Source organism: Mirounga leonina, unplaced genomic scaffold (assembly GCF_011800145.1).
Source record: "Mirounga leonina isolate KUSES-001 unplaced genomic scaffold, KU_Mleo_1.0 Mir_128, whole genome shotgun sequence".
Lineage (NCBI taxonomy): Eukaryota > Metazoa > Chordata > Mammalia > Carnivora > Phocidae > Mirounga > Mirounga leonina.
This window is the reverse complement of record NW_023270320.1, coordinates 18674501-18702409: the sequence shown is the minus strand read 5'-3', so window position 1 is coordinate 18702409 and position 27909 is coordinate 18674501. Positions and strand designations below refer to the sequence as shown.

The window sequence follows — 27909 nt, the reverse complement described above, 5'->3', positions numbered from 1 at the left end:
ATATTTTGAATATGACACCAAAAGCAAAAGTAAAAAGGGGACTATATCACACTATAAAGCTTTTGCAAAGCAGTGGTAATCATCAACAAAATGAAAAGGCAACTTAGAGAATAGGAGAAAATAATATGCAACTCATATGTTGGAGAAGGAGTCCAAATGTATAAGAAACTCACACAACTCAAGAAAAAATATCCAATTAAAAAGTAAGCACAAAATCTGTATGGGCATTTTTCCAAAGAAGACCTAAAAATGGCCAACAGGTACATGAAAAGATGCTCAAAAATCACCAATCATCAAGGAAATGGAAATCAAAATCACAATGAAGTAACACCTAATACCTATTAGAATGGTTACTATCAAAAAGATAAGAGGTAACAAGTGTTGGCAAGGATGTAGAAAAAGGAATACTTATGCACTGTTGGTGGGAAGGTAAAAGGTACAGCCACTACAGAAAACAGTATGGAGGTTCCTTAAAAAATTAAAAATACAACTACCATATGATCCAGCAATCCCACTTCTGGGTATGTATCTGAAAGCAATCATATTCTACCTTAAAGAAAGATCTGAACCCCCATATTCACTGCATTATTATTCACAATAGTGAAGATATAGAAACCACTTAAGTGCTCACTGACAGATGAATATGGATATATATATCACATTTCAGCCATAAAAAACAAAATCATGCATTTGCAACAACATGGATGGACCTGGATAGCATAATGCCAAGTAAAATAAGTTAGAGAAAGGCTAATACTTTATGATTTCCCTTATATGTAGAATCTAAAAAAAGGGAGAATAGAATGGTGATTTCAGGGGGCTGTAAGGTGGGGAAAACGGAGATGTTGGTCAAAGGGTACAAATTTCCAGTTATAGAGTTAATCTTAAATATTCTCACCATGCAACACACACACACAGAGGTAATTTATATGAGGTGATAAATGTATTAACTAACTTTATTATGGTAATCATTTTGCAATATATACAGGTATCAAATCATTACATTGTATACTCTTAACTTTCACACAATGTTATATGTCAATTATTCCTCAGTAAAGCTGGGGTGGGGGGCGGGGAGTCCTTTCCTTACAGATAGCAAAGAAACAAACAAAAAGCCTACTGTTTCTAGATTTATACATTGTTTTACTCAGCAGTGTGGGGTCTCAATGCAGCAATTCTCCAAAAGGGTATTTCTTATTTGTTCTACAGGATTAACCAGGCCACCCTCCCCTTTCTTTCAATTGTACACCCTTATTTTACAACATTGATATCCTGGTCTCCATAGAAGACCCCCACAAGGGCCTATCATATCCTTTAAGCTCTTAAGCTCTATGCAATGTCTCAAACTGAGGAGAGATCAGAATGGCTTTTCAACAGCCAGCAGTGGAAGACTATAACTTCTTTCTCTATTTATCCCCAGGGTGCAGAACATGGATTTTTGCCTACAAGTACCACAATCAAAACCAATCAATTACCAACCATAAAATGGAGGCTTCTAAGTTCAATATTTTAACAGGGTGCTGTCACTTTGCCTTGGGTGACTCACAGGATATACGTCAGTATACAGAATAGAAACATTTATTGGACCACAAGAACATCCAAGCCAAAAGATGTGGGTTCACTACCATGGAATTTGCATGTGTTTTTTTGCCCTTTGTCTCTGCTCTTTAGTCAAGCATCACTTCAAATCTTTTGCCTATTTTCTGAATTAGTACACAGTAAAATTGACTTTTTATTCTTTTGGTGTACAGTTCTATAAATTTTGACATGATGAGGAAGGTTCCCCTTTAAGAGTTTGGCTCCTATAGTTTCCACTACCAACTGCTTTCATTGTCTCTACTGTTCTGCCACAGGATTGCCTGAGGAATTGGGGTACAAGAAAATAGAAAAAAACACAAGAATCTCTTCTACTCTCCTTGAGCCAGAACTAGAGGTATCTCCTAGATACCTGTCTGCTCCAAATTGCCCAAACTCAAATCAAGGATATAGAGATATAGAAGGTTGGTAATTTTTTATCTACTAATTAAATGTCATCTTGAATGCCGGTATTCTTACCTGATCCACCTGATCTTTACTTTTTAGGAACACCAAATACCTGAGGAGCTCTGCATTCACTCCAGGTTTATAGTTCTGTTAGCAGGAGAGAGAGGCTAGTATGTATATATGCCATCTTACCTATAAACAGATTGACTGTTATTTAAAACCATGATTTCTATCTTGTGGGTAGCAATAATTCTTCACATATTCTAGATCTATGCCCCATACACATATATTTTCCAAATATTTTCTCTGAGTCTATGGATTCTTTTGAAGAGCAAATATTTTAATCTTGATTAAGTCCAATTTATTATTTTTTCTCCCATGGTTTATGCTTTTTGTGTTATAAAGATCTGGTATTCTTCTGGGAGATTTATAATTTTAGTTTTACATATGGAACCATAATCCATTTTGAGTAATTTTTATATGTGGTGTGAGTTAAGGGTTGTGGTTCATTATTTACATGAGGATATTTGACTGTTCCAGCACAATTTGTTGAAGACTGTTCTTTTCTCACTGAATACTCTGACACTTGGTGAAGTCAACAACCATACAACTTATACTATTTACAAAGAAATAAGGAGAAAAAGTATAGTGTAATAACATACCAGAGATACCATGGCCCAACCAGTCTTGTTATAGATAAATTCCAAGTTGTTCCTTCTTAAATAGAGCAAACCGCCAACAAGTGACACTAACAGGGCCAAAGCGATGGTGCCAGAATAGTTGGGTGGTCTGAAGACTCGAATCTGCAAACAGGCAGTGAAAATTTTAAGAGTTGAATAAAGTAAAAGTGTTTTTCTCTTGACCATATTACAGTCCTTCCAATTTTCAACTCCAAAACTTTAAAAAGGTACCACCCTACTTTTCATTTGTGGAACTAACACTCCTCTTACCCTTTACAAATCAGAAACAAATGGCTTCCAACATCATGGCTTTGTAAAAAGACCTGCTTTAGGTGAACAGTTACTATACATACACATTACTTATATTTAACCCAGAACTGCTGTGTTTCACCTATGAAACGTGGGATCATCTAGTACAGGGGGAGGAAATAGGGGTGTAATATATTTATTATTCCAAACTGGGACATTTTAACATCTTTAACGTTTTTTAACATCTTTATTGACATATAATACACCATACAATTCACCTGGTGTACAATTCAATGGTTTTTCTATTCACAGGGTTATCAAGTAACTTAAAGTGTAGGTATGATCAATAGATTAGAATCATTTCTGATGAAAATTCAGTAACCCTTATAAAGAATTAATAGTACTTTTTCAATATTACCCTTAGTATCTTGTATGAACTGAATGATACTGTTGCAGAACTGAATATTTGCCAAAAGATTAAAAAAAAAAAAAAAAGATGACAAGAGTTAACAATGATGAGAGATACCCATCTTGACTAAGAATGTGTTTACACCTTATGGTAAAATTACATATTCTAGAATAAATGTACTTTAAAATTACTGGTTATAATTGTTCACTATAGAAAACTCTGGTAGATGAAGTTAAAGCAGCCTTAAGCCCTCCACATAGACATTAACCACCATCAAGATTTCGGTTTATTTCCTCAATAAACTGTCTACATATCTACACTCATATTTATGCTTTAAAACAAAATTCTAGATCATACTATAAATACTACTTTTCTAACCTATACCTTGAGCTTCTTTCTATGTCAAATATACTTGTAGACCATTGTTGTCCATGCTACAGTACATGTAAGTAGTCTCCTATTTTTAGACATTTCAATTATTTCCAATTGTTTTCCATTATAATGAATGTTACTTAAAAAATATTTCTATGGCTAAGTATTTGAATCATCCCTAATATATCCTTAGGTTAAACTTCTAGAAGTAGAATTGTTAAAGTTCAATTACATAAAATAAAGACATTACACACACACACAGAATTAGTTATTCCACAGTCCAAAGAACAGTATACATATTTTCTCACGTGGTTCATGAAAAGTATTATATCATTTGTATTTGTCCAAAAGCTAAATAAAAATTACACATCTTTTTTATTGTTATGTTAATCACCATACATTACATCCTTAGTTTTTGATGTAGTGTTCCATGATTCATTGTTTGCGTATAACACCCAGTGCTCCATGCAGTACGTGCCCTCCTTAATACCCACCACCAGGCTAACCCATTCCCCCCTCCCCTTCCCCTCTAGAACCCTCCATTTGTTTCTCAGAGTCCATAGTCTCTCATGGTTCGTCTCCCCCTCTGATTTCCCCCCCTTCATTTTTCCCTTCCAACTATCTTCCTTTTTTTTTAACACATAATGTATTATTTGTTTCAGAGGTACAGGTCTGTGATTCAACAGTCTTACACAATTCACAGTGCTCACCATAGCACATACCCTAGAATTTCTTTACTAATACCTTTGAACAATATTCCATATATATTTTAGCCTCTGAAATTACTTTGTGCCCAAAGTACTTTTTAATGGTTCATGTACTTTTTAATGGTTCTTAAAATATCAGTGTACCATTATTCTAAAAACCATTTAAATTCACCTAACTCAGTCAAAATTCAGCTTACGGCTATCACACGGTTTTCTCTAAGCAAGGAAAAATGTTCTACAGAGTTAATTTTAAGAATCCTGTGGCCTTACTACAGTGTTAATAACAAACCAAACTAATTAGTCTATTATTAAAACTGTGAGGAATAAAAACATACATGAACATCCGTTCTGTCAGCAATCCACTTTGCGAGTTGTTCAGCTGCAAATCCAATTCTTTGAAGGTCAAAAGTATCAGCTCTTTTGGGTCTGCCTTTTGGAGGAAAATGCATGAACGTAGGAGCAGAATTCATGTTGAGCTGTAAAACATAAGATAAAAAATACTAAATACAGTATCCCACCAATCTTTATATTTCCATTAATCTAATATTTTATGGTTTTTCCTGCATGAATTTTAAAAAGATAGCATACATTATGAAAATCCAAGTGGCTTTCCAGAGCTTAATTATTGTGCTTATTCATTGTAATATGCTATTGACTGAAAAAGAACTTGTGAATTTGGATAGGTTCTCAGAACTTTCACATATAACATTACAATTTCACTTAAGCAGTTATTAAAGAAAAAGTACTGGCACTTGTTGAAAAAAAATGCATAAAAGCATTAATGTCAAATTATTAAATTCTCTATTAAAAATTTGAAGACTTTTTAAAAATGATGATTATATCAGAAACCAACATTTTTGTTCTAAATAACCTGAATTTACCAGACTACAGGAGAAATCCACAATGATAATCTTTTTCTGTTCAATTTCTCTATTAATTCAAGTGTCTTAAAATGATTATATGTCACAGTTATTTTCTATAGGCAATTCCATTTGAAAAGTGCATTGAATAGAAGACTACTTTTAATATAAATGGTGCTTATTAAGAATATAATACCTAAAACAAATGTTAGGTTAATTTGCATTGAGTAGCAAACTACAAAAATTATATAAATTCTCACTGCTCAGGAATATGAAAAATGTCTCAAATAAAGGCCAATAGGTTTTTGGCCTTGACTTGCAAAATAGTTCAGCATTTCCCGATACTGAGAATGAAAAGCAAAATCAAAGCAAAAACTGTCATTGCAGCTGACATCAAAGTAGAGATGCAGCAGTGCCAACAGTGGGCTTGCGTGTTATGGGCATTAGTAAGGCTGGTTAAAGAGAACAAAACACACAGCCACTAGTTGCTTTCTTCTCGGTGCTTTTTCCCATGCTAGACTTTGTTCGTGTGTGTTTCCATGGTGGATGCATGAGAGATAATTAGCGCCAACACGTAAATAACATACTACAAGTAAAAACTCTCTGCGTTGGAACAATCAAAAAATTCCTACTAAGGTTTAAGATCTAAAAATCTTAGAGTTTAAAAAAAATCATACAATTCAAAGCTTTCATCGTCATTAAAATGTACAAATTCCCCAAGGCTACACAAAGCAGGGTACAACACAGATCTTATTGCTAGTCCAGACCTGCTTCTAACACACCACAATCATTAACTGGTTGGTCTGTCATCATTCACTTAGCCTCAACCATTACATGGGAATCATATATAATTGAAGTTACTTTCCCAACAAGTCCCAAGTAAGTCAGGAATTACCAAGTTTTAGCATTCATATTACTATTATCTTCAGAAAGCACAATGTTTTAAAATGGCAGTTTAGAAAGAGCACTTCAACAAAATGTGGTTCAATAGTGAGAAAAGAAACCTAGCATTAAAAATCTTTTAGTTCTCAATAATGCAAAATATGTACTTCCCTGTTTTTGTACATTATAATTCCACATAAAAGCCACTAACTGCTACTTTTATGCATTTTAAAATAACTCTTATTGCTAAGCCAGGGGCTAGGTTTTAGAAAAGACAAAGCAGTTCTATATTCAGAATTCTGCTGAATCAAAATTAACCTGAGGAAATTTTTCAACTAAAAACAATCTTGATGTCAACTTTCATATCTATGTCAAACTTTAAAAAAAAAAAACAAATTATGGCTAAAGCATACAAAAGAATTCAATGATTCTATCCAACAATATATCTATATGGTTATATCCTGGCAGCCTGTATAGTCAGTACTCAGCATACAGTTTGAGTTAGTTGCTCACATTTTAAAGATAGGAAAATTTCATATAAAAATTCATATTTGGGTTTCTCCTTGAAAAAAACAGCTCTAGCTACATGTGGCCTGCATCTGCTAAACACAGCTAGAACAAGCTGTATCCCTCTGAGGTCAAGTTAGTCTGCTCCAGTTTGCTGTAGTCCTCATCCACACCACACTGTTTCCTCAACAACGAGATCAACAGTCAGCTCCATACTGTTTTGCTGATTTTATTTCTTACAGTAGTTAGGAGAAAAATGAAATAGTATTTCCACTAAAGATTTATTTTATATAAAAAGACCCAGAAAGACTTTGTTTTATTAAAATAGGAGAGAACATATGTAATTATGCAAGTAAAGAACTAATGTGTTTAATATATTAAGAATGTACATAAATAAAGATACCATAATGCAACTAAACTAATCCAATCTGCTTTCTTCATTTAGTTTACAAACCTGGCCAGGATAGGTATTCGGGCTTGAAGCCTCTGCTCTAGCAGTCAGATTGGACCTGGACAACTATTTCCTAATATGGCAGAGAGGATTCAAGTGTATAATGAATAGCACTTCACCTGATGATCTCTAAGGTCAATTCTCCTGAGAGTCCATGGAGGCCTATAAATTACATGAAATAATATTTGGTTCTTATAGTACTATAATTTCCCTTTGTAAGGTTATGTGAAATTACAGATGGTCCCTGACTTAAGATGGTTCAACTTGTAATTTTTTAACCTTACAATGGTGCCAAAGTGACACACATTCAGTAGAAACTGTACTTCACAGTTTGAATTTGGATCTTTTTGTGGGGTAGTGATACGCAATACAGTACTCTCTCATGATGCTGACCGAGCGCAGCGAGCCACAGCTCTCGGTCAACCATGCGATCATGAGGGTGAACAACTGATACACTGAACCATTCTGTTTTTCACTTTCACTACCATAGTCAATGAATCACAATGATATTCAATACTTTAATATGAAACAGGCTTTGCGTTAGATGATTCTGTCCAACTGTAGACTAATTTAAGTGTTCTGAGGACACTGAAGGTAGGGTAGGCTAAACTGATATCCAATAGTTACGTGTATTAAATGCATTTTTGACTTACAATATTTTTGACTTACAATGGCTTTATCAGGACATAACCCCAATGTAAGTCAAGGAAGATCTGTACATACACACACACACACACACACACGTGTGTGTGTTATTATTATGATATTATTACTATCAGCTCCCTGATCTGTAAGCTCTTTATGGGGAAGAGCTATGTATGTGTTTCTCACCAATCCATTGCTCCTACAGAGTAGACAGTCAATAAGATTTGCTAAATAGGTGAACAGAAAGAAACATCCCAAAAGGCAAAATAAATTTATAGGGGAATAAGTAAGTGAGGAATACTAACAGGAAAGACCAAGAATAAAGGGTACTGAAGGCAAAAAAGGAAATTTCTTATTCAGCTAGAAACTGGCATTCAAATAATCAATCGGGAAGCAAATAAGAAAAAATACTTACTAATGGCCCATTTATAATTAGTGAGCTAGATTCTTTACAGAACTAAATGCTTTTCCATGACTTCATAAAGTATAATGCCAAAGAATGTCACATGTGAGAAAAATAAAATAGACCAAACTAATCAATGCCATGTACTACAATAAATTTTACATTTGAAAGGCACTGATCACATAGTGACAAATACAAAAAATATTAGTAGCTGCAAGGTAACAGCATGACTAAGAACTAGAGCTCTGGGAACAGACTAGCGAGCTCAAACTCTAGCCCTATATTACACTAACTTTGTAAACTTAGAAAAGCAACCTCTCCATACTTTAATTTACTTATATGTAAAATAAAGATCACATTATTTTCCTCATTGGATCATTGTGAAACTAAATAAAAGAATATACATTAAGCACTTCGAAGAGTACTTGGACCATGAGCACTTAATGTTAGCAATGATGATGACACAACCATGACAGAACTGATGACAACTAGCATCCTTATGCTGCAATTCATTATCTTGCTCTACAGAGAAGACTGTGTAAATGAGAATGTGTTAGTCTGCTCAGGTTACTGTAACAGAATACCATGGACTGGGTGGCTTAAAAAACAGAAATTTGTTCTCACTGATATGAGGAATTCTTTATCTCAGGAAACAAACTGAGGGTTGCTGGAGTGGTGGGGGGTGGGAGGGGTGGGGTGGCTGGGTGATAGACATTGGAGAGGGTATGTGCTATGGTGAGCACTGTGAATTGTGTAAGACTGATGAATTACAGACATGTACCTCTGAAACAAATGATACATTATATGTTAAAAAAAAAAAAAGAAGATAGTAGGAAGGGAAAAATGAAGGGGGGGGAAATTGGAGAGGGAGACGAACCATGAGAGACTATGGACTCTGAGAAACAAACTGAGGGTTTTAAGAGGGGAGAGGGTGGGGAGATGGGTATTAAGGAGGGCACGTACTGCATGGAACACTGGGTGTTATACGCAAACAATGAATCATGGAACACTACATCAAAAACTAATGATGTAATGTATGGTAATTAACATAACATAATAAAAAAAAATAGAAATTTGTTGTCTCACAGTTCTGGAAGCTGGAAGTCCAAGATCAAGATACCAGTAGAACTGGTCTCTGATGAGACCTGGTTTGCTGATTTGCAGACGGTCGTCTTCTTGCAGTGTCCTTACGTGGCCTTTTCTCTGTGCACATACTCTCCCGGTTTCTGCTGCTTCTTATAAGGACACCACTCTATTGGATTAGGGTCCCATTCTACAATCTCATTTAACCTTAATTATCTCCTTATAGGCCCTTGCTCCAAATACAGTTACTTCTAGGTTATGGCTTCAACATATGAGTTTGGGAGGCACACAATTCAGTCCATAGAGAGAATACTTTTAAATAAATATTTATTACTTTACATGTAAAATTCTATCTGTTACATTGGAAAAAGTGAGGGTTAAGTAAAAATTACATTGAATTTATATAAAATTTCATAAATTTGTATAAAATATCAACTAAACCCAATACAGTTAAATGTCAAAATAAGGATAATGCATGTAAATTACCACTACACCCTTGAAAAAATGTATTTCCTCAGGGCACCTGGGTGGCTCAGTCATTAAGCGTCTGCCTTCGGCTCAGGTCATGATCCCAGGGTCCTGGGATCGAGCCCCGCATCAGGCTCCCTGCTCAGCGGGAAGCCTGCTTCTCCCTCTCCCACTCCCCCTGCTTGTGTTCCTGCTCTCGCTATCTCTCTCTCTGTCAAATAAATAAATAAAATCTTTAAAAAATTTATGTTTCCTCTATAATGGAAAAGTTAAAATGTGTTTAGCATACTAATAGCAAAAACTGTGCAATGATAAAGATAACATTGGCTAAAATTATTTTAATCACATCACAGAATTTATTATAGCTACTTATTGTCTTTATTAACTTATTCAATGAATTGTATTTTTATTTGACCAACAAAACCGTATCCACCATAATCAACTCTATTAAGTACATTAGCAAAATAATACCTGTTGAAAAACATCTGTCCCCTCATCATAGTCCACCATACTGAAGAAGAGTTTGTTGCAAAAGGCAGATGAGTAGCGCCAGGAGTTAGCCAGTATTTGATATTCTTCATTAGCTTGCCTGATAAGGAGAATGGGGCAGAGTAAAAACATATCAGTACTCAGGCATTAACAAAGCTGTTAATAAAACAGGTTTCTAACACCAGGGTTGGCTAATTTCTACACAGACTGCAAGCACTGATTTTATATTTTTACATGACTGTAACAAAATAGGAAAAATATTCCATCACATGTGAAAATTATTTAAGATTCATATTTTGTTGTTCATACAGCTGTACAGCACCTCAGCCACATGGATTCATTTGCGTTGCTATGACTGCTATTGCACTATATACGGGCAGAGCTGAACAGCTGTAACGGAAAGCGTGTGGGCCATACAGTGTGTGGCATGGCACTTTAAATAATCGGCAATTCTTGGGCGCCTGGGTGGCTCAGTTGGTTAAGCGACTGCCTTCGGCTCAGGTCATGATCCCGGAGTCCCTGGATCGAGTCCCGCATCGGGCTCCCTGCTCGGCAGGGAGTCTGCTTCTCCCTCTGACCCTCCCCCCTCTCATGTGCTCTCTCTCTCATTCTCTCTCTCACAAATAAATAAATAAAATCTTTAAAAAAAATAATAATAATCGGCAATTCTTATTCTAGGGTTTGTGGCATCCCCCCCCTTCAGATGATTTTTAGTAAAGGACATAAAGCAATTTTTAAAATATGGGCAATTCAGTTTAACAGAGAACAAAAATCATAGGCATTTTTTTACATTGTAAACGCAGTTATACTGCATCTTTATATATTCCATTTATCTAAAAGTGCATTTACATTCAAAATTACTAATTAGTAAAAGTAAGTAAAAATTCCCCTGGTAGTTAAACCAAATGCCACAAATAAGCCCTCTTCTATGAACATTACCCACTCCTATTTTGAATTAATTTCTACTGGACATTTTGTTGATTTTCCAAATAATAAAGCTTTATTTAAGTGTAGGGTTGGAGTAGAAACAGAGACATGGCATTGCTAGAAGGATATAAGTACAGTCATAGAAACAAGAAGCAACAAGTGATCATTAAAACATGTTTTTATAAAGTGTGTTACCTCCACATAATTGAGAAAGGAGTCTATCTCCTCCCTCTCCCAAAATGGAAGAGATAAAAATGTATAATCTCATAATAACACAAAGACTTGGAGCAGTCAGCAGCAGATAAGAGATTTCAAGAAATACCTCGAAAACAGAAAGCTAGTGGAAAAGTTTTGATGGAGGAAGGTACAATCACAAAAGGAGATTGCACTGCAGGAAAGAGGAAAAATGCTGGATTAAGAAGCAGCGGAGTCTGGAGATAAGAAATGGAACTCAGAGATCATAATTAAATTTCTTTATATGGGATAGAAGACCCAAACTCCTGCCCCACTCCCAACCAGTTCCTATGTGAGTCTTTCTATACCTAAGTGACTGGACTATTAAAAAAAAAAAAAAATCACCTTATGTGACCGAGAAAAACCCAACATGATTAAAAAAAAAAAAAAAAATCCCAAACAAAACAGACTCCAGAAGAAACATAATTCAAAGAAGTACAAAAACATTAAAAAGAAACTTTAATATACTCAGAAAAAGTCAGAGGAATTTGTCAAGAACTGTGCAGGGTATGAGATTTTATCTTATATACAAGCTAACAAGCTACCCTGTTACGGTTTCATGGAGGCTGGCAGAAAAGATGAGACTGCTGGGTCAGAGACAGCGGACTTTATTACTTCATGTTCATTCACATCAGTTCCCCCTGCCCCCAAGTCTCACGGGTGACACAAAGGATCCTTCGTGAATGCCAGCACACACAGTTAACTGTGTTAAAGGAGAACACCGAGGTTGAGGCACTTACTGTTTTTATAATAAGTGAGAAGAAGCCTGTGCTTTGTTCCGTGGGAGACATTATTTCATTCCTTAAGGCTTCTCACTGCACACACACCCCTGAGAAACTGCCCAGGTAAAGAGCAATCGGGCCTCTGCCTTCTTGGCATAACCAGTCAGAACATGCAGAGATGCTCAGGGCCCATGACAGCCTGCTTCTTCCAATAGTATTCACACACACACACACCCCAATATCATAGAAAAAAGGAACAAAGAAAGTAAAAGAGAGCACTTAAAATTTAAAATATGATTGTTCAAGTTAAATACCAGTATTAGAAGATAGTGTTAAATAAAAATCACAGAATAAAAAAGACACAGGTGGACTATACTGGAAAAAAAGAGGGAGAAAGGGACCTAGAGATATAATCCCAAAATTCCAACTTTCAGAGGAGACCCAGAAATACAAGAGAGAGAGAAGGGAGGAAATATTTCTGGAGACAGAATTAAAGGAGACTAAGTCTTCAAATTAAAATTATTTCCCAGGTTCTAAGTAAGAAAAACTAGAAAAGACCAACACCAGACATACTGTGATATTCCAGATTACAGACAAAAAGGTCAGAGAAAAAAATATGTCACAATGACAAATGATGAGATTGGGAATGGACTAATAATTATCAACACTAGATATTGGCAGATAATTGAACAATTCCTTCAGAGTTTTGAGAGCATGTTATTTTCAATGTAGAATTCTGTATCAAGCCAAACAATTAAGTTTGAAATAAACATATTCTCAGAAATTTAAGGAATGTGAAATTACCTTAGGATATAACTGAAAGAAAGGTAATATGAATGAAAAAATGAGAAAACTTGAGAGTATGATAGAAACGCTGTAAGAAAGGGAAAAGAGCAACTAGGTAGGCAGGGTAGAAGATGTTTAAGAAAACTGTGATCCACCTAAGAAGCTATAAAGTACAAATTAGAACAGAAATTTAATTGGACTTTAAGATAAAAAGATTCTAAGCAATCATTAGAATCAGTAGACGTTGGAAGATATTAAGACCACAGTATGTAAGACATATTTGGTCCAGGAAAAACTACAAGAAAATATATAAGATGCAAATTAAAATGTATCATATTTTTAATCGGAAATGAGAAAGTTTCATTATTTTGAACAGTATGGAATGTAAATGCTATCAACCCTTGACGATGTAAAAGTACAATTAACAGGATTTGGTAGGTAAAATGGAAAGGGGAGAGGTGAGAAGAAGGGTTGTGCTTACTAATCTTCATGTGACCAATTAGGGAATCAAGAGAGGTCATCTATAGTTAATGGACAAGAAATAGAAGGACGCTATTTACTGTTACAATAATAGAAGAACTAGCAGCTACAAAAATAAGGAGAGGTGAATTAAATCCTTATCTACCATAGCAAGAAACATCAAGATCAAGTCTGCTTTATGAAATACTGTTATAAAAATAATATTTAGAAATATCAAGAAAAAAAATCACTAGAGGAAGAAAATAAAAAGGAATAATAGTGATTGCCTATGGCCAAGTATACACATAGATGAGTATAGAGGCTAGGGAGTATAGTTGTTCATTTTAGGCTTTTTTAATTAACAAGGAGCACATAATATTGCTGTGATTAAAATATATATATATTTAAAAGGGTTAAATACAAACAGGGCTATAATCTGAGGTCACTTAGCATAAAGACCTTAACGGCATCATCTTATTGGACCATAGTACAAAAACAGATCATTGTAAGGATCAGCCTAAGATTGCACTGTGCTCAGTAGGCAGAACATGTTCAATGAAAATGATCACAATCTTTTAAAGCTTTGGTGGTTGAATAAGATTTAATTTACTATAATTCACTGAAAAACTATTTATTAAGCACTTAATAGCTAAGTGAGCTAATCTCTAAGGTCTCTGCTCTCATGAAGTTGATATTTTAGTGGACAGACATATAATAAACAACCAAATAAGTAATTAAAATCCACAATACACACTGAGAAAATAATAGAGAGAATGGTATTACAGAAAATAATGGAGGATCTTTGTAGATGGAATGTCAAGAAAGGTTTCTCAGATAAAATGACTCTAAAGCTCAAATCCCAAGGATGAGAAAAACACAACACTGAAAGAAGCTAGAGAATAAACATTTCAGGTAGCAGGAAAAGCAAGCAGAAAGGCCTAAGGAGGGAAAGAACTTAAGATGCTGGTAAAATGAAGCTGTGACATAAATGAGAACATGCTCTCTGTTTATTAGAGGAATACACAGAGAATACAGAGCTTATGCCCTCCCTCATCTATTTAAAACAGTGCCTCACTGCTACAATAAAAACAGTAAAAACCAGCGTAAGTCCTAAAATCTGATTTGATTTTTGTCATATGGAATATAATATTACTGGTAAGTATTCATCATTGATTTTTAAAGAAGCACTTCACACAGTGAACTGGCACCAATTAAGTAGGTCTGAACATTTCTGCATGCTAATAAACCTCAAGAGAACAATGCTACCTTTAGAAAAAATCATTAAAAAGATTAACATCACAATTAAAAAAACCAGTATATTTCTCCACAAAAGAACATTTTAACTTCGAAAAACTGAAACTAAGGGAAATAGCATATCAGCAAAAACTGGCATTCTTGTGACAATGATATTCTAAGAAATGAAAATGCTTCATTCTGAAAAATATGCAAGAAGAAAACAATCAAATTTTAGTATTCAACATCTATGCATAGTATGTTAGAGAACAATGTAGCATAGGAATAATGTTGAATTTCTTTCCCTCATAATGCTGTAACCTAGCCCAGACCTACTAGAATCTATTAAATACATATTCATGCATTCATTCACTCCACAAATATACATTAGTGTTGCCAAAAATTAAAAAGGAGCAAGGGCTCTGATCTTAAGGAGAATACAGTCCAGTGAGAAAGAGAGGCCCCATACAAGTATATACAACATTTCAGATAATCATAAGTACTCTGAAGAAAAACAAGAAAATGTGACAAAGAGCACTGAGGAGTCAAAGAGGATGGTGGTCTTGGGAAGAAAAAAAAGAAATATTTTAAATCTATTTACCATCACAAATATATGCTATTTGCCAAAGGAATAGTAGGCATGACTTGAAAGGTTATAATGACTAAATCATCAATCTAACATCTAACATCATCTAAAGCATCATCTAACATAATTCATAATGTCAATTTCATATGCAAATATGGAACCCACATTTTAATGATGTTTTTTTCAGCATTTTAATATGTGCTACAATAATAAAGTAGAACTCACAATTTCCACCTTTAAGAAAAATGAATAGAAACGCACTAATGCATAAGTAAGATACCTACACAGTTGACCCCTGAACATGGGACTGAACTGCAAAGGTCCACTTATATGAAAATTTTTGATACAATACTGTAAATGTATTTTCTCATCCTTATAATTTTAATAACATTTTCTTTTCTCTAGCTTTATTATCAGACTACAGTATATAATACATATTATATATAAAATATTTGCTAATCAATTATTTATGTTATATGTAAAGCTTCCTGTCAACAGTAGGCTATTAGTAAGTTTTGGGGGAGTCAAAAGTTATGCACAGGGGCACCTGGGTGGCTCAGTCGTTAAGCGTCTGCCTTCGGCTCAGATCATGATCCCAGGGTCCTGGGACCAAGCCCCGCATCGGGCTCCCTGCTCAGTGGGAAGCCTGCTTCTCTCTCTCCCACTCCCCCTGCTTGCATTCCCTCGCAGTGTCTTTCTCTGTCAAATAAATAAATAAAATCTTTAAAAAAAAAAAAAAGTTATGCACAGATTTTCGAATGTATACAGGGATCAGTGCCCCAACCCCTGTGTTGTTCAAAGATCAACTGTATATTTAAAAAAAAGAATGCAGATTCTAAGTGCGATATATATAGCATATAGAAAAGAATGAGATCATAGTGGACTGGAGTAGTTGGACAAAGCGTGAATGTGAAAATATTCAGAAAACAATGGAAGGACTAAAATTATAATAAGAAAGGACTGAAAGAGAATATTAAGGTAGCAGAAGCAGTATAAACAAAGACTACCCAGTCTGAAATGTGTATTATGTATTTCAAATAATAGAATATAAGATTCATGTTAGAAAATAAGGCAAGAGACTGGAAGCTCTCTTCCAGTAGAAATATAAATAGGACCTTGACTTTATTCTACAAACAGTGAACAACTATAAATGTTCTGAAAAAAGTGGATTGTACAAAATACTAATTTAAAAAGTGGTATCTGGCAACAGTGTGTACTGTATATTGGAGGTGGAGAAAATAAATGTTTGAGAAACACTAAGAATGTTACTATACTAGTCTAGTTGGGAAAATATATGAGGTTATTAAACTAGTATATAAATGAAGTTACGACCTATTTCTTACATATTTTCCTTTGGAATCTAGAGCACAAAGCAACCAAAAACTCTTCTAGACAGGTTGCTTCTACTTAAGAATATATCTAGCTAGGGGGTGTGTGGGTGGCTCAGTTAGTCAAGCCTCTGCCTTAGGCTCAGGTCATGATCCCAGGATCCTGGGATCGAGCTCCAGCGGTGAGTCTGCTTCTCCCTCTCCCTCTGGCCCTCCCCCCTACTCTCTCTCTCGCTCTCTCAAATGAATAAATAAAAAATCTAAAAAAAAAAAAAAGAATATTTCTAGCTGGAATAGAGAATTCCAGTGGAGCCAAGCAAATTACACTTTCTTAACACAAATATAATACTTAGAGAAAATATAATACTGACAACGTAAATGGGGGCCTTTTTTTCTGTTGGGTGCAATTCAGTAGCAATAGCATCAGTGAACAGATCTGTTTGTCATTAAATAATTCAATGAGACTGGGAAATACGTATTTCAAAGTTAATGATACCTATTCAAAGTAAAAAGGACTCCTGAGAAGGAATGTGCCCTGATAATGGAAACCCAGTTCTCTAAACCTAACTAACTCCATTATCCCTTACCCCCCATATTCCAACTTCTCAATGCTTAATAGGTAAATAGAGGAATCCTAACTAATGACAAAGAAAGTCACTGGATTCTTGCATATATCTATGTCGGCTTAGACTAACAAGCAAGTAAGACATCACCAGTATTTATTAGCACAATTCAGACCTCACTGCCACCTGAACATTGAAAGTTGAAAACCACAAATTCTATAAGCACTTAACCATTACCTAAAAAAATATTTTTTGTTTCAGTAGTTCAGAGGACTATTAGAGGCCTACTTTTATAAGGTTATAGGACATTGTAAATTGTTCTAATATATTTTTATGTAGCCTGAAGAGGGCAGTCAAGTTGCATCAAAGCATCCAGAAGGGCTTAGGCAATAACTTCAGGGCATGCTTCTGTTAAATCTGTTATATTAAATCTTCTAAATTTTTTTATTATGGGAACAAGAAAAAACATCACCTAATCCAAACGTTGTAACTTTTTAATATCATAACCCTTTTTAAAAGGTTATGTAAAACTAAAAGGGATTATTGACTCATCTGTAGCTGTAGATATTTAATATATTTCCCATGAGGAATGTAATTTTTATCTTTAATGTCCTTGAAGGGATTTTTTTAAAAGAAATATGGTTTTTCTTTTTAATATTAATCAAACTTCCTATAAGGTAACAGATTCTTATCAAAATCTCAATGTATGTCTTTTGGAGTCATATATTTATGATGACTTATATATGTATATAAATACACATTATGAAGTTATTCCAAAGTATTTCTTCATAAAACCCCTAATTAATCAATTTTTATAGATAACGATATGTAAAGAGAGATCTGATGTGAGTAGAATGCCTATTACTTACGGTTCTGGTACCCTGAAAACAAACTGGTAAACAGCACAACATATAAACATTTTAACAGTGATTTTCATCTGGTTATGCTATACATTCCCAGGACCTTTAATAAATATATTGAAATATATTCAATAAACCCCATGCCTCTGAAGAGTTGAAGTATCAACAGTTCAATACTATATTGTAATTGACTACTTGGTAAGAAAAATTAAAGAGGTTGTGTCAATCATGTTCCATGTTTCTATGCATCTATTTTTTCCCTTTATCAGACCTAAGTAGATTACCTTTCCTTGGAAAACAACTGTTAACATGAAATATGTGATTCAAACATGTATCTCAAATCAGAATTGTGTATGAACATAAGAGATACTGAATTTTATATATGTGTGTGTATATATATACACACACACACACACACACAGTTACCACTCAGTTATAAGTCAGTAGAATTTTTGTTTTCTTTAAAAAAATGGTAACAATAACATATAAATTCTTAGAGGTTGTGTTTGAAGAAGACTGACACACAATGCAGTAAAGAAACAGATTCATCCATTGTTCACTTAACAAGTTTATACACACACACTATAGATATAAAAACTGTAGTATATACTGATCAATATTTGTGAAACAATAAAGAATTAACAGATGGATGAATAAATGGATGAAGTAATACAGGGTGTGGAAGGTGTAAAAGTGAGCAGAAAGACAGAGGCCCTTGCCATATGGTATGTCCATCTATTAGGGAAATGTATATAATGTTAAATAATGAATACAGAACAACAAATGAACAAGTTCAAAACAATGTAAATCTTGTTTATAATAACTTGCTCAGGAATTATATTATCCAAAAATATTTGAATAAAGAATACATTTATCACAAAACCTAACAAGTTGAAAATAGGAAAGCATTAACTCGTAACATGAATCCTACAGGATGCCTGAACATGTGGTAAAGAGCCTAATATACGCAGACTTTAGAGAACTTCGCTGCAATGAATCAAAAAGGCAGACACAAGATTAAAAAAACTGTGTTCCATGAGATGGAGATTAGGTGTTTTCTACTTAACTAAAAGCATCACCATCATCAGTAACATTTGAGGTTTACAGTGTGCAAGTGTGCTTTTAGGTATTTACACTTCTCTCATTTAGTCTCCACAAAGCCTTTTAACACAGGTACTAGCTTTATCTCTGTTTCATTTGAGGAAATTGAAGAACAGAATTTAATCAACTTGGCTCTGTTCTATGGCCAGTAATTATTAGAGCCAGCAGAATTTGAACTCAGGTAATAAGAGACAGGTTATAACTACACCTATAGCTATATATAAAAAGAAAGATACAAACTCAATTCTCAAGAGTATTATTGTTTCCCAACCACTTGCATCAAAAATCATTTGGGATTTTTTTCTCAGACTTTATTTTTTTCTTTTGAGCAGTTTTAGGTTTATGACAAAATCGGAGGAACAGAGATTTCCCAAATATTCCTTGCCCCGACACATGCAGACTCCCCCATTATCAACATCACTGACCAGCATGGTACATTTTTTTTTTTTTTTTACCATGAATGAACATATATTGACACATCATATCACCCAAATTCCATACTTTACCTTGGGGTTCACTCTTAGTATTGTACATTCAATGGGCTTGAATAAAAGTATAAATATACACCTATCATTATAATATCTTCAAGAGTACTTTCACTCAAATCCTCTGTACTCTGCCTATTCATCTCTCACCACTCACTCCTGGCAACCACTGATCTTTATTGTCTCCATACTTCTGCCTTTTCCAGAATGTCATATAATTGGGATTACACAGTATGTAGCCTTCTCAAATTGGCTTCTTTCACTTAGTAATATGCATTTAGGGTTCTTCCATGTCTTTTCATGGCTTTATAGCTGAATTCTTTTTAGTGCTGAATAAAATTCCATTGCTTGGATGTACCAGTTTATCCGTTTACTTACTGAAAAACATCTTGGTTGCTTCCAAGTTTTTGACATTATGAGTAAAGCTGCTATTAACATCTGTGTGCACATTTTCATGTGGACATTGTTTTCAACTTCTTTGGATAAATACCAACATGAGTGACTGCTATCATATGACAAGAGTATGTTTAGTTCTGTACAAAAACGTTCTTCCAAAGTAGCTATACAATTTTTCTTTCCCACCAGCAATGTATGAGAGTTCCTGTTACTTCACATCCTTGTCAGCATTTGGTGTTCTCAGTTTTTTGAATTCTGGCATTCTAACAGGTGTGTAGTGGGATCTCATTGTGATCATAATTGTCATTTCCCTGATGACATACAATGTGGAGCATCTTTTCATATTCTGATCTGCCATCTATATACCTTCTTTGGTGAGGTGTCTTGTTAGGGTCTTTGGCCCATTTGCGTGTGTGTGTGTATGTTTATTCTTTTAAGAGTACTTTTTGTATTTCAGATAATATGAGTCCTTTATGAGTCTTCCGTAAATATTTTTCTCCCAGTCTGTGGCCTACTAATTCTCTTGATATTGTCCTTTCACAGAGCAGATTTTTTTCATTTTAATGAAGTCCAGTTTATCATTTATTATGTCTTTCATCAATCATGTCTTTGGTGTTCTAAGAAGGCATCACCATGCCCAAGGTCATCCAGGTTTTCTCCTATACTATCTTCTAATTTTATAGTTTTGCATTTAACATTTAGGTCTGTACCTTTTGAGTTAATTTTTGTGACAGTTATAATGGTCTGTACCTAGATTCATTTTTTGCATGTGGATGTCTAACTATTCGAGATTATTGTTGCTTAACTGTGTTGCTTTTGACCCTTTGTCAGTGATCAGCTATTTATGGAGGTGCAGTTCTAGGTTCTCTATTCTGTTCCACTGATGTATTCATCTACGCTTTCATCAATACCACAATGTCTTGATTACTGTAGCTTTAGAGTAAGTCTTAAAATCAGGTAATGTCAGTTCCCAACTCTGTTCTTCTCCATCAACATGGTGTTGGCTATTCTGGGTATTTTGCCTCTCCATATAAACTTTAGAATCAGTTTATCAACATCCACAAAATGACTTGCTGGAATTTTTTTATTGGGACTGCATTTAATCTATAGATCAAATTGGGAAGAACTGGCAATATTGAATCTTCCTATCCATGAACATAAAATATCTCTCCACTTATTTATTCTTTGATTTCATTATTTTTGTAATTTTTCTCATATACATCTTTTATGTATTTTGTTAGAGTTATACCTTAGTATTTATTTCATTTTGGCGGGTGCTAATGTAGATAGTATTGAGTTTTTAATTACAAATTTCATGTGTTGTTGTTGGTATACAGGAAAGCAATTGGCTTTTGCATATTTGCCTTGTATCAGGCAAACTTGCAATAATTAATCATTAGTTCCAAATTTTTTTTTGATTCTTTCGTGTTCTCTACATAGATAATCATGTTGTCTGTAAACAAAGAAAGTTTTATGTCTTCCTTCCAAATCTGTACATATTTTATTTCCTTTCCTAAGTTTTTATCTGACCTTTATTTATTCCTTCTTTGATGTTCTTCCTTTCTTTATATAGACCCAAAAGTTTTTGACCTATATATTTTCCTTCTCTCTAAAGAACTTCTTTTAAAACATTTCTTACAAGGCAGGTCAACTGGCAACAAATCTCAATTTTTGTTTGTCTGACAAAGTATTTATCCATCATTTGTGAAACAATTTTATAGGGTGCAAGTGCTAGGCTGGCTTTTTTTTCTACTCTCTCTCAACATTCAAATATTTCATTCTACTGTCTTCTTGTTCACATGGTTTCTGAGAAGTCAAATGTAATTCTTGTTCATGTTCCTCTATAGGTTTTTTTCCCCAACAACTCTGGTTTCTTTCAGGAATTTTTGTTTGTTTTTCAATTTCTGTAGTTTGAAGATGATATGCCAAGGTATCGTTTATTTGGCATTTATCCTGCTTGGTGTTCCCTGAGCTTTCTCAATCTGTACTTTGAGATCTGGTGTTAATTTGGAGAAATCTCAGTCATTATTGTTGCAAATTTTTCTTATGTTCCTTTTCTTCTTCTTCTGATTATTCCCATTATAAAGTAGTATTGAAATTTTTGTAGTTGTCCCACAGTCCATGGATATTCTGGATTTTTTTCCCAAACTTTGTTCTCTCCGCCTTTTAGTTTACAAAGATTCTACTGATATATCTTCCAGCTCAGAGATTCTTCCCTCAGCCATATTCAGTCTACTACTAAGTCCATAAAACACAGTCTTCACTTCTGTTAGTGTCTTTTAGTTCTAGCATTTCTTTTTTATTCTCTTAGGGTTTCCATCTCTTTGCTTACATTGCCCATCTATTCTTGCATGCTACCTTATTCATTATAGTTCTTAGCATATTACTTAGAGTTGTTTTAAATTCTTGCTCTGATAATTCCAACATCTCTACCATTTCTGGTTCTGATGCTTCTTTGTCTCTTCAAATTGTTTTTTGCCTTTTGATGTGTCTTGTAAATTTTATTTGATAGCCAGATATGATGTGCCGGGGAAAAAAACACTGCTACAAACAGGCCTTTAATAATGTAGTGATGAGATGTGACAATAGGGGAAGTGTTCCAAAGGCTTATGATTAGGTCTCAATCTTTTGGTGAGCCTATGCCTCTGCACTGTGAACTTCATAATTGCTTTTCAGGTGGTTTTTTTTTTTTTTTTCCTTTATTCTCCCTTCGACGGGACAGCATGGCTACAGTGGGATGGAGTTTGTATTTCCATCCTTTCACAAGAAACACTGGAGTTAACTGCAGTTGGGTATTCTCCTTCCCCAGGTCGGTTATTCTCTGAAATACTCCAGCAGGTTAGAGTCTGGTCAACAAACTTCCCCTAAGAACAGGCTTTAATAAGAACACAGTACTACGGGACATTTTTTTTTTTTAACTTTATTTTATTATGTTATGTTAGTCACCATACAATACATCAATGTTTTTGATATAGTGATCTGTGATTCATTGTTTTCATGTAACACCCAGTGCTCCATGCAGTACGTGCCCTCCTTAATACCCATCTCCCCAGCCTCTCCCCTCTTAAAACCCTCAGTTTGTTTCTCAGAGTCCATAGTCTCTCATGGTTCATCTCTCTCTCTGATTCCCCCCCCCTCATTTTTCCCTTCTTTCTCCTAATGTCCTCCATGCTATTCCTTATGTTCCACAAATAAGTGAAACCATATGATAACTGACTTTCTCTATGTGACTTATTTCACTTAGCATAATCTCCTCCAGTCCCATCCATGTTGATGTAAAAGTTGAGTATTCTTCCTTTCTAATGGCTGAATAATATTCCATTGTATATATGGACCACATCTTCTTTATCCATTCATCTACTGAAGGGCATCTCAGCTCTTTCCACAGTCTGGCTATTGCGGACATTGCTGCTATGAACATTGGGGTGCATATGGCCTTTCTTTTCACTACATACAGATGTATGAAGTGAATAATAAAAAGAAGGATAAATACTTTGGGGTAAATACCCAGTAGTACAATTGCCGGGTCATAGGGTAGTTCTATTTTTAATTTTTTGAGGCACCTCCACACTGTTTTCCAAAGTGTCTGTACCAACTTGCATTCCCATGAACAGTGTAAGAGGTTTCCCCTTTCTCCACAACTTCTCCAACATTTGTTCTTTCTTGCCTTGTCAATATTTGCCATTCTAACTGGTGTAAGGTGGTATCTCAGTGTGGTTTTGATTTGAATTTCCCTGAAGGCTAATGATGATGAACATTTTTTCATGTGTCTGTTAGCCATTTGTATGTCATCTTTGGAGAAGTGTCTGTTCATGTCTTCTGCCTATTTTTTGACTTATTTGTTTTTTGGGTCTTGAGTTTGAGAAGTTCTTTATAGATCTTGGATACCAGTCCTTTATCTGTAGTGTCATTTGCAAACCCATATTGTGGGTTGACTCTTTGATTTGTTGACGGTTTCCTTTGCTGTGCAGAAGCTTTTTATCTTGATGAAGTCACAAAAGTTCATTTTTGCTTTTGTTTCACCAGCCTTTGGAGATGTATCTTGAAAGAAGTTGCTGTAGCCAGTGTCAAAGAGGTTACCGCCTATGTTCTCCTGTATGATTTTGATGGATTCCTGTCTTTCATCCATTTTGAGTTTATCTTTGTATATGGTGTTAGAGAATGGTCGAGGTCCATTCTTCTGCATGTGGCTGTCCAATTTTCCTAGGACCATTTCTTGAAAAGACTGTTTTTTTTCCATTTCATATTTTTTTCCTGCTTTGTCGAAGATTATTGACCACAGAGTTGAGGGTCCATATATGGGCTCTCTATTCTGTTCCATTGGTCTATATGTATGATTTTGTGCCAGTACCATGCTGTCTTGGTGGTCACTGCTTTGTAATATAGCTTGAAATCAGGCAATGTGATGCCCTCAGCTTTTTCTTTTTCAAAAGTTCCTTGGCGATTTGGGGTCTTTTCTGATTCTATACAAATTTTAGGATTGTTTGTTCCAGCACTTTGAAAAATGTCATTGGAATTTTGATTGGGATGGCATTGAAGGTATAGATTGCTCTGGGAAGCATAGACATTTTAACAATGTTTATTCTTCTAATCCATGAGCATGGAATGTCTTTCCATCTTCTTGTGTCTTCAATTTCTTTCATGAGTGTTTTGTAGTTCCTAGAGTATAGATCCTTTACCTCTTTGGTTAGGTTTATTCCGAGGTATCTTATGGTTTTTGGTACTATTGTAAATGGAATCATTTCTCTAATTTCTCTTTCTACACTTGCATTATTAATGTATAAGAAAGCAACTGATTTCTTTGCATTGATATTGTAACCTGTCACACATTACTGAATTGTTGTATGAGTTCTAATAATTTGTGGGTGGAGTCTTTTGGATTTTCAATATAAAGTATCATGTCATCTGCGAAGAGAGAGACTTTGACTTCTTTGTTAATTTGAATACCTTTTATTTATTTTTGTTATACGACTGCTATTGCTAGGACTTCTAGTACTATGTTGAACAATAGTGGTCAAAGTGGGCTTCCTTGTCGTGTTACTGATCTTAAGGGAAAGGCTCTCAGCTTTTCCCCATTGAGGATGATATTCACTGTGGGTTTTCCATAGATGGGATTTTATGAGCTTGAAGAATGTTCCCTCTGTCGCTGTACTGTGAAGAGTTTTATTCAGGAAAGGATGCTGTATTTTCTCAAATGCTTTTTCTGCATCAATTAAGAGGACCATATGGTTCTTCTCTCTCCTCTTATTAATGTGTTCTATCACATTGATTGATTTGCGAATGTTGAACCACCCTTGCATCCCGGGGATAAATCCCACTTGGTCGTGATGGATGATCCTTTTAATGTATTGTTGGATCCTATTAGCTAGGATTTTGTTGGGGATTTTGGAATCCATATTCTTCAGGGATATCGGTCTGAAATTCTCCTTTTTGATGGGGTCTTTGCCTGGTTTGGGGATTAAGGTAATGCTGCCCTCATAGAATGAGTCTGGAAGTTTTCCTTCTGTTTCTATTTTTTGAAACAGCTTCAGTAGAATAGGTATTATTTCTTCTTTGAATGTTTGGTAGAATTCCCCAGGGAATCCATCAGGCTCTGGACTCTTGTTTTTTGGGAGGTTTTTGATCACTGCTTCAATCTCGTTACTGGTTATTGGCCTATTCAGGTTGTCAATTTCTTCCTGTGTCAGGCTTGGCCGTTTATAGGTTTCCAGGAAGGCATCGATTTCTTCTAGGTTGCTCAGTTTATTGGCATATAGTTGTTGATAACACTTTCTAATAACTGTTTCTATTTCCTTGGTATGAGTTGTGATCTCTCCCCTTTCATTCATAATTTTATTAATTTGGGTCCTTTCTCTTTTCCTTTGGATAAGTCTGGCCAGTGGTTTATTGATCTTATTAATTCTTTCAAAGAACCAGCTTCTAGTTTTGTTGATCTGACCGTGTTTCTGGTTTCTAATTCATTGATCTCTGCTCTAATCTTATTTCTCTTCTAATGCGTGGCTTAGTCTTCGTTTGTTGCTTTTTCTCTAGTTCTTTAAGGTGTAGAGTTAGTTGGTGAATTCGGGATTTTTCTATTTTTTTGATTGAGGCTTGGATGGCTATGTATTTCCCCCTTAGGACCACCTTTGCAGTATCACATGGGTTTTGGACCTATGTGTTTTTGTTCTCATTGGTTTCCACGAATTGTTTAAGTTCTTCTTTAATTTCCTGGTTGACCCAAACATTCTAGAGCAGAGTGGTCTTTAGCTTCCAAGTGTTTGAATTTCTGCCAAATTTTTTCTTGTGATTGAGTTCCAGTTTTAGAGCATTGTGGTCTGAGAATATGCAGGGAATAATCTCAATCTTTTGGTATCGGTTGAGATCTGATTTGTGACCCAGTATATGGTCTATTCTGGAGAAAGTTCCATGTGTGCTCGAGAAGAATGAGTATTCTGTTGTTTTAGGGTGGAATGTTCTGTATATATCTATGAGGTCCATCTGGTCCAGTGTGTCATTCAAAGCTGGTTTTTTGTTCATTTCCTGCTTAGATGATCTGTCTATTGCTGAGAGTGGAGTATTGAGGTCTCCTACAATTAATGTATTGTTATCAATATGACTGTTTATTTCGGTTAACAGTTGGCTTATGTAGATGGCTGCTCCCATGTTGGGGGCATAGATATTTACAACTGTTAGATCTTCTTGTTGGATAGACCCTTTAAGAATGATATAGTGTCTTTCTGTGTCTCTTTTTACAGACTTTAGTTTAAAATCTAATTTGTCTGAAATAAGAATTGCTACCCAGCTTTCTTTTGCGGTCCACTGGCATGGAAGATGGATCTCCATCCCTTCGCTTTCAGTCTGGATCTATTTTTAGGTTCAAAATGAGTCTCTTGTAGACAGCATATGGATGGGTCCTGTCTTTTTATCCAATCTGCAACCCTGTGCCGTTTTATGGGAGCATTCAGGCCATACATGTTGAGAGTGATTATTGAAAGATATGAATTATCATCATGTTGCCTGTGAAGACCTTGTTTTTATAGACTGTCCCTGTAAATTTCTTTTCTGTATCACACTTGGGGTCTTTCTCCTTTTATAGAACCCCCCTTAATATTTCTTGCAGGGCCATGTTAGTGGTCACATATTCTTTCAGTTTCTGCCGGTCTTGGAAGCTCTGCATCTCTCCATCCATTCTAAATGAGAGCCTTGCTGGATAAAGTATTCTTGGCTACACGTTCTTCTCGTTTAGTACCCTGAATGGGTCTTGCCAGGACTTTCTGGCTTGCCAGGTTTCTGTGGATAAGTCTTGACATTATTCTGATGTTCCTCCCTCTGGACGTAAGGAATCTCTTCCCCCTAACTGCCCTTAAAATGGTTTTCCTCTCTGCCTCTAGGACATGAATGTTTGTTTCATCCACCAAATTAGGTAAGTTCAACTATTCAAAATCTTTGGGATGCAGCAAAGGCAGTCCTAAGAGGAAAGTATATAGCAATACAAGCCTTTCTCAAGAAGCACGAAAGGTCTCAAGTACACAACCTAACCCTACACCTAAAGGAGCTGGAGAAAGAACAGCAAATAAAGCCTAAACCCAGCAGGAGAAGAGAAATAATAAAGATCAGAGCAGAAATCAATGAAATAGAAACCAAAAGAACAGTAGAACAGATTAACGAAACTAGGAGCTGGTTCTTTGAAAGAATTAACAAAACTGATAAACCCCTGGTCAGACTTATCAAAAAGAAAAGAGAAATGACCGAAGTCAATAAAATCATGAATGAAAGAGGAGAGATCACAACCAACACCAAGGAAATACAAACAATTATAAGAACATATTATGAGCAACTGTATGCCAGCAAATTAGATAACCTTGAAGAAATGGATGCATTCCTAGAGACGTATCAACTATCAAAACTGCACCAGGAAGAAATAGAAAACCTGAACAGACCTATAAACACTAAGGAAATGGAAGCAGTCATCAAAAATCTCCCAACAAACAAAAGCCCAGGGCCAGATGGCTTCCCAGGGGAATTCTAACAAACATTTAAAGAAGAATTAATACCTATTCTT

At 35.1% G+C, this 27909-nt stretch overlaps 1 protein-coding gene across 5 annotated transcripts in view; it reads right to left on the bottom strand.

Moving 5' to 3' along the window:
* Positions 1–27909, bottom strand: part of TUSC3 (tumor suppressor candidate 3) — a 246841-nt gene that overhangs the window by 97731 nt on the left and 121201 nt on the right. For all 5 annotated transcript variants that reach the window (XR_004679087.1, XM_035004135.1, XM_035004136.1 and 2 more), the window contains exons 3-5: positions 10171–10288; positions 4736–4876; positions 2646–2786 (exon numbers count right to left, since the gene is read on the bottom strand). Coding sequence is in view for 4 of the 5 variants with exons in the window: in XM_035004135.1 (XP_034860026.1) it covers positions 2646–2786; positions 4736–4876; positions 10171–10288 (400 nt within the window). In the remaining variant the exon portion in view is untranslated. The remainder of the gene's footprint in view (positions 1–2645; positions 2787–4735; positions 4877–10170; positions 10289–27909) is intronic.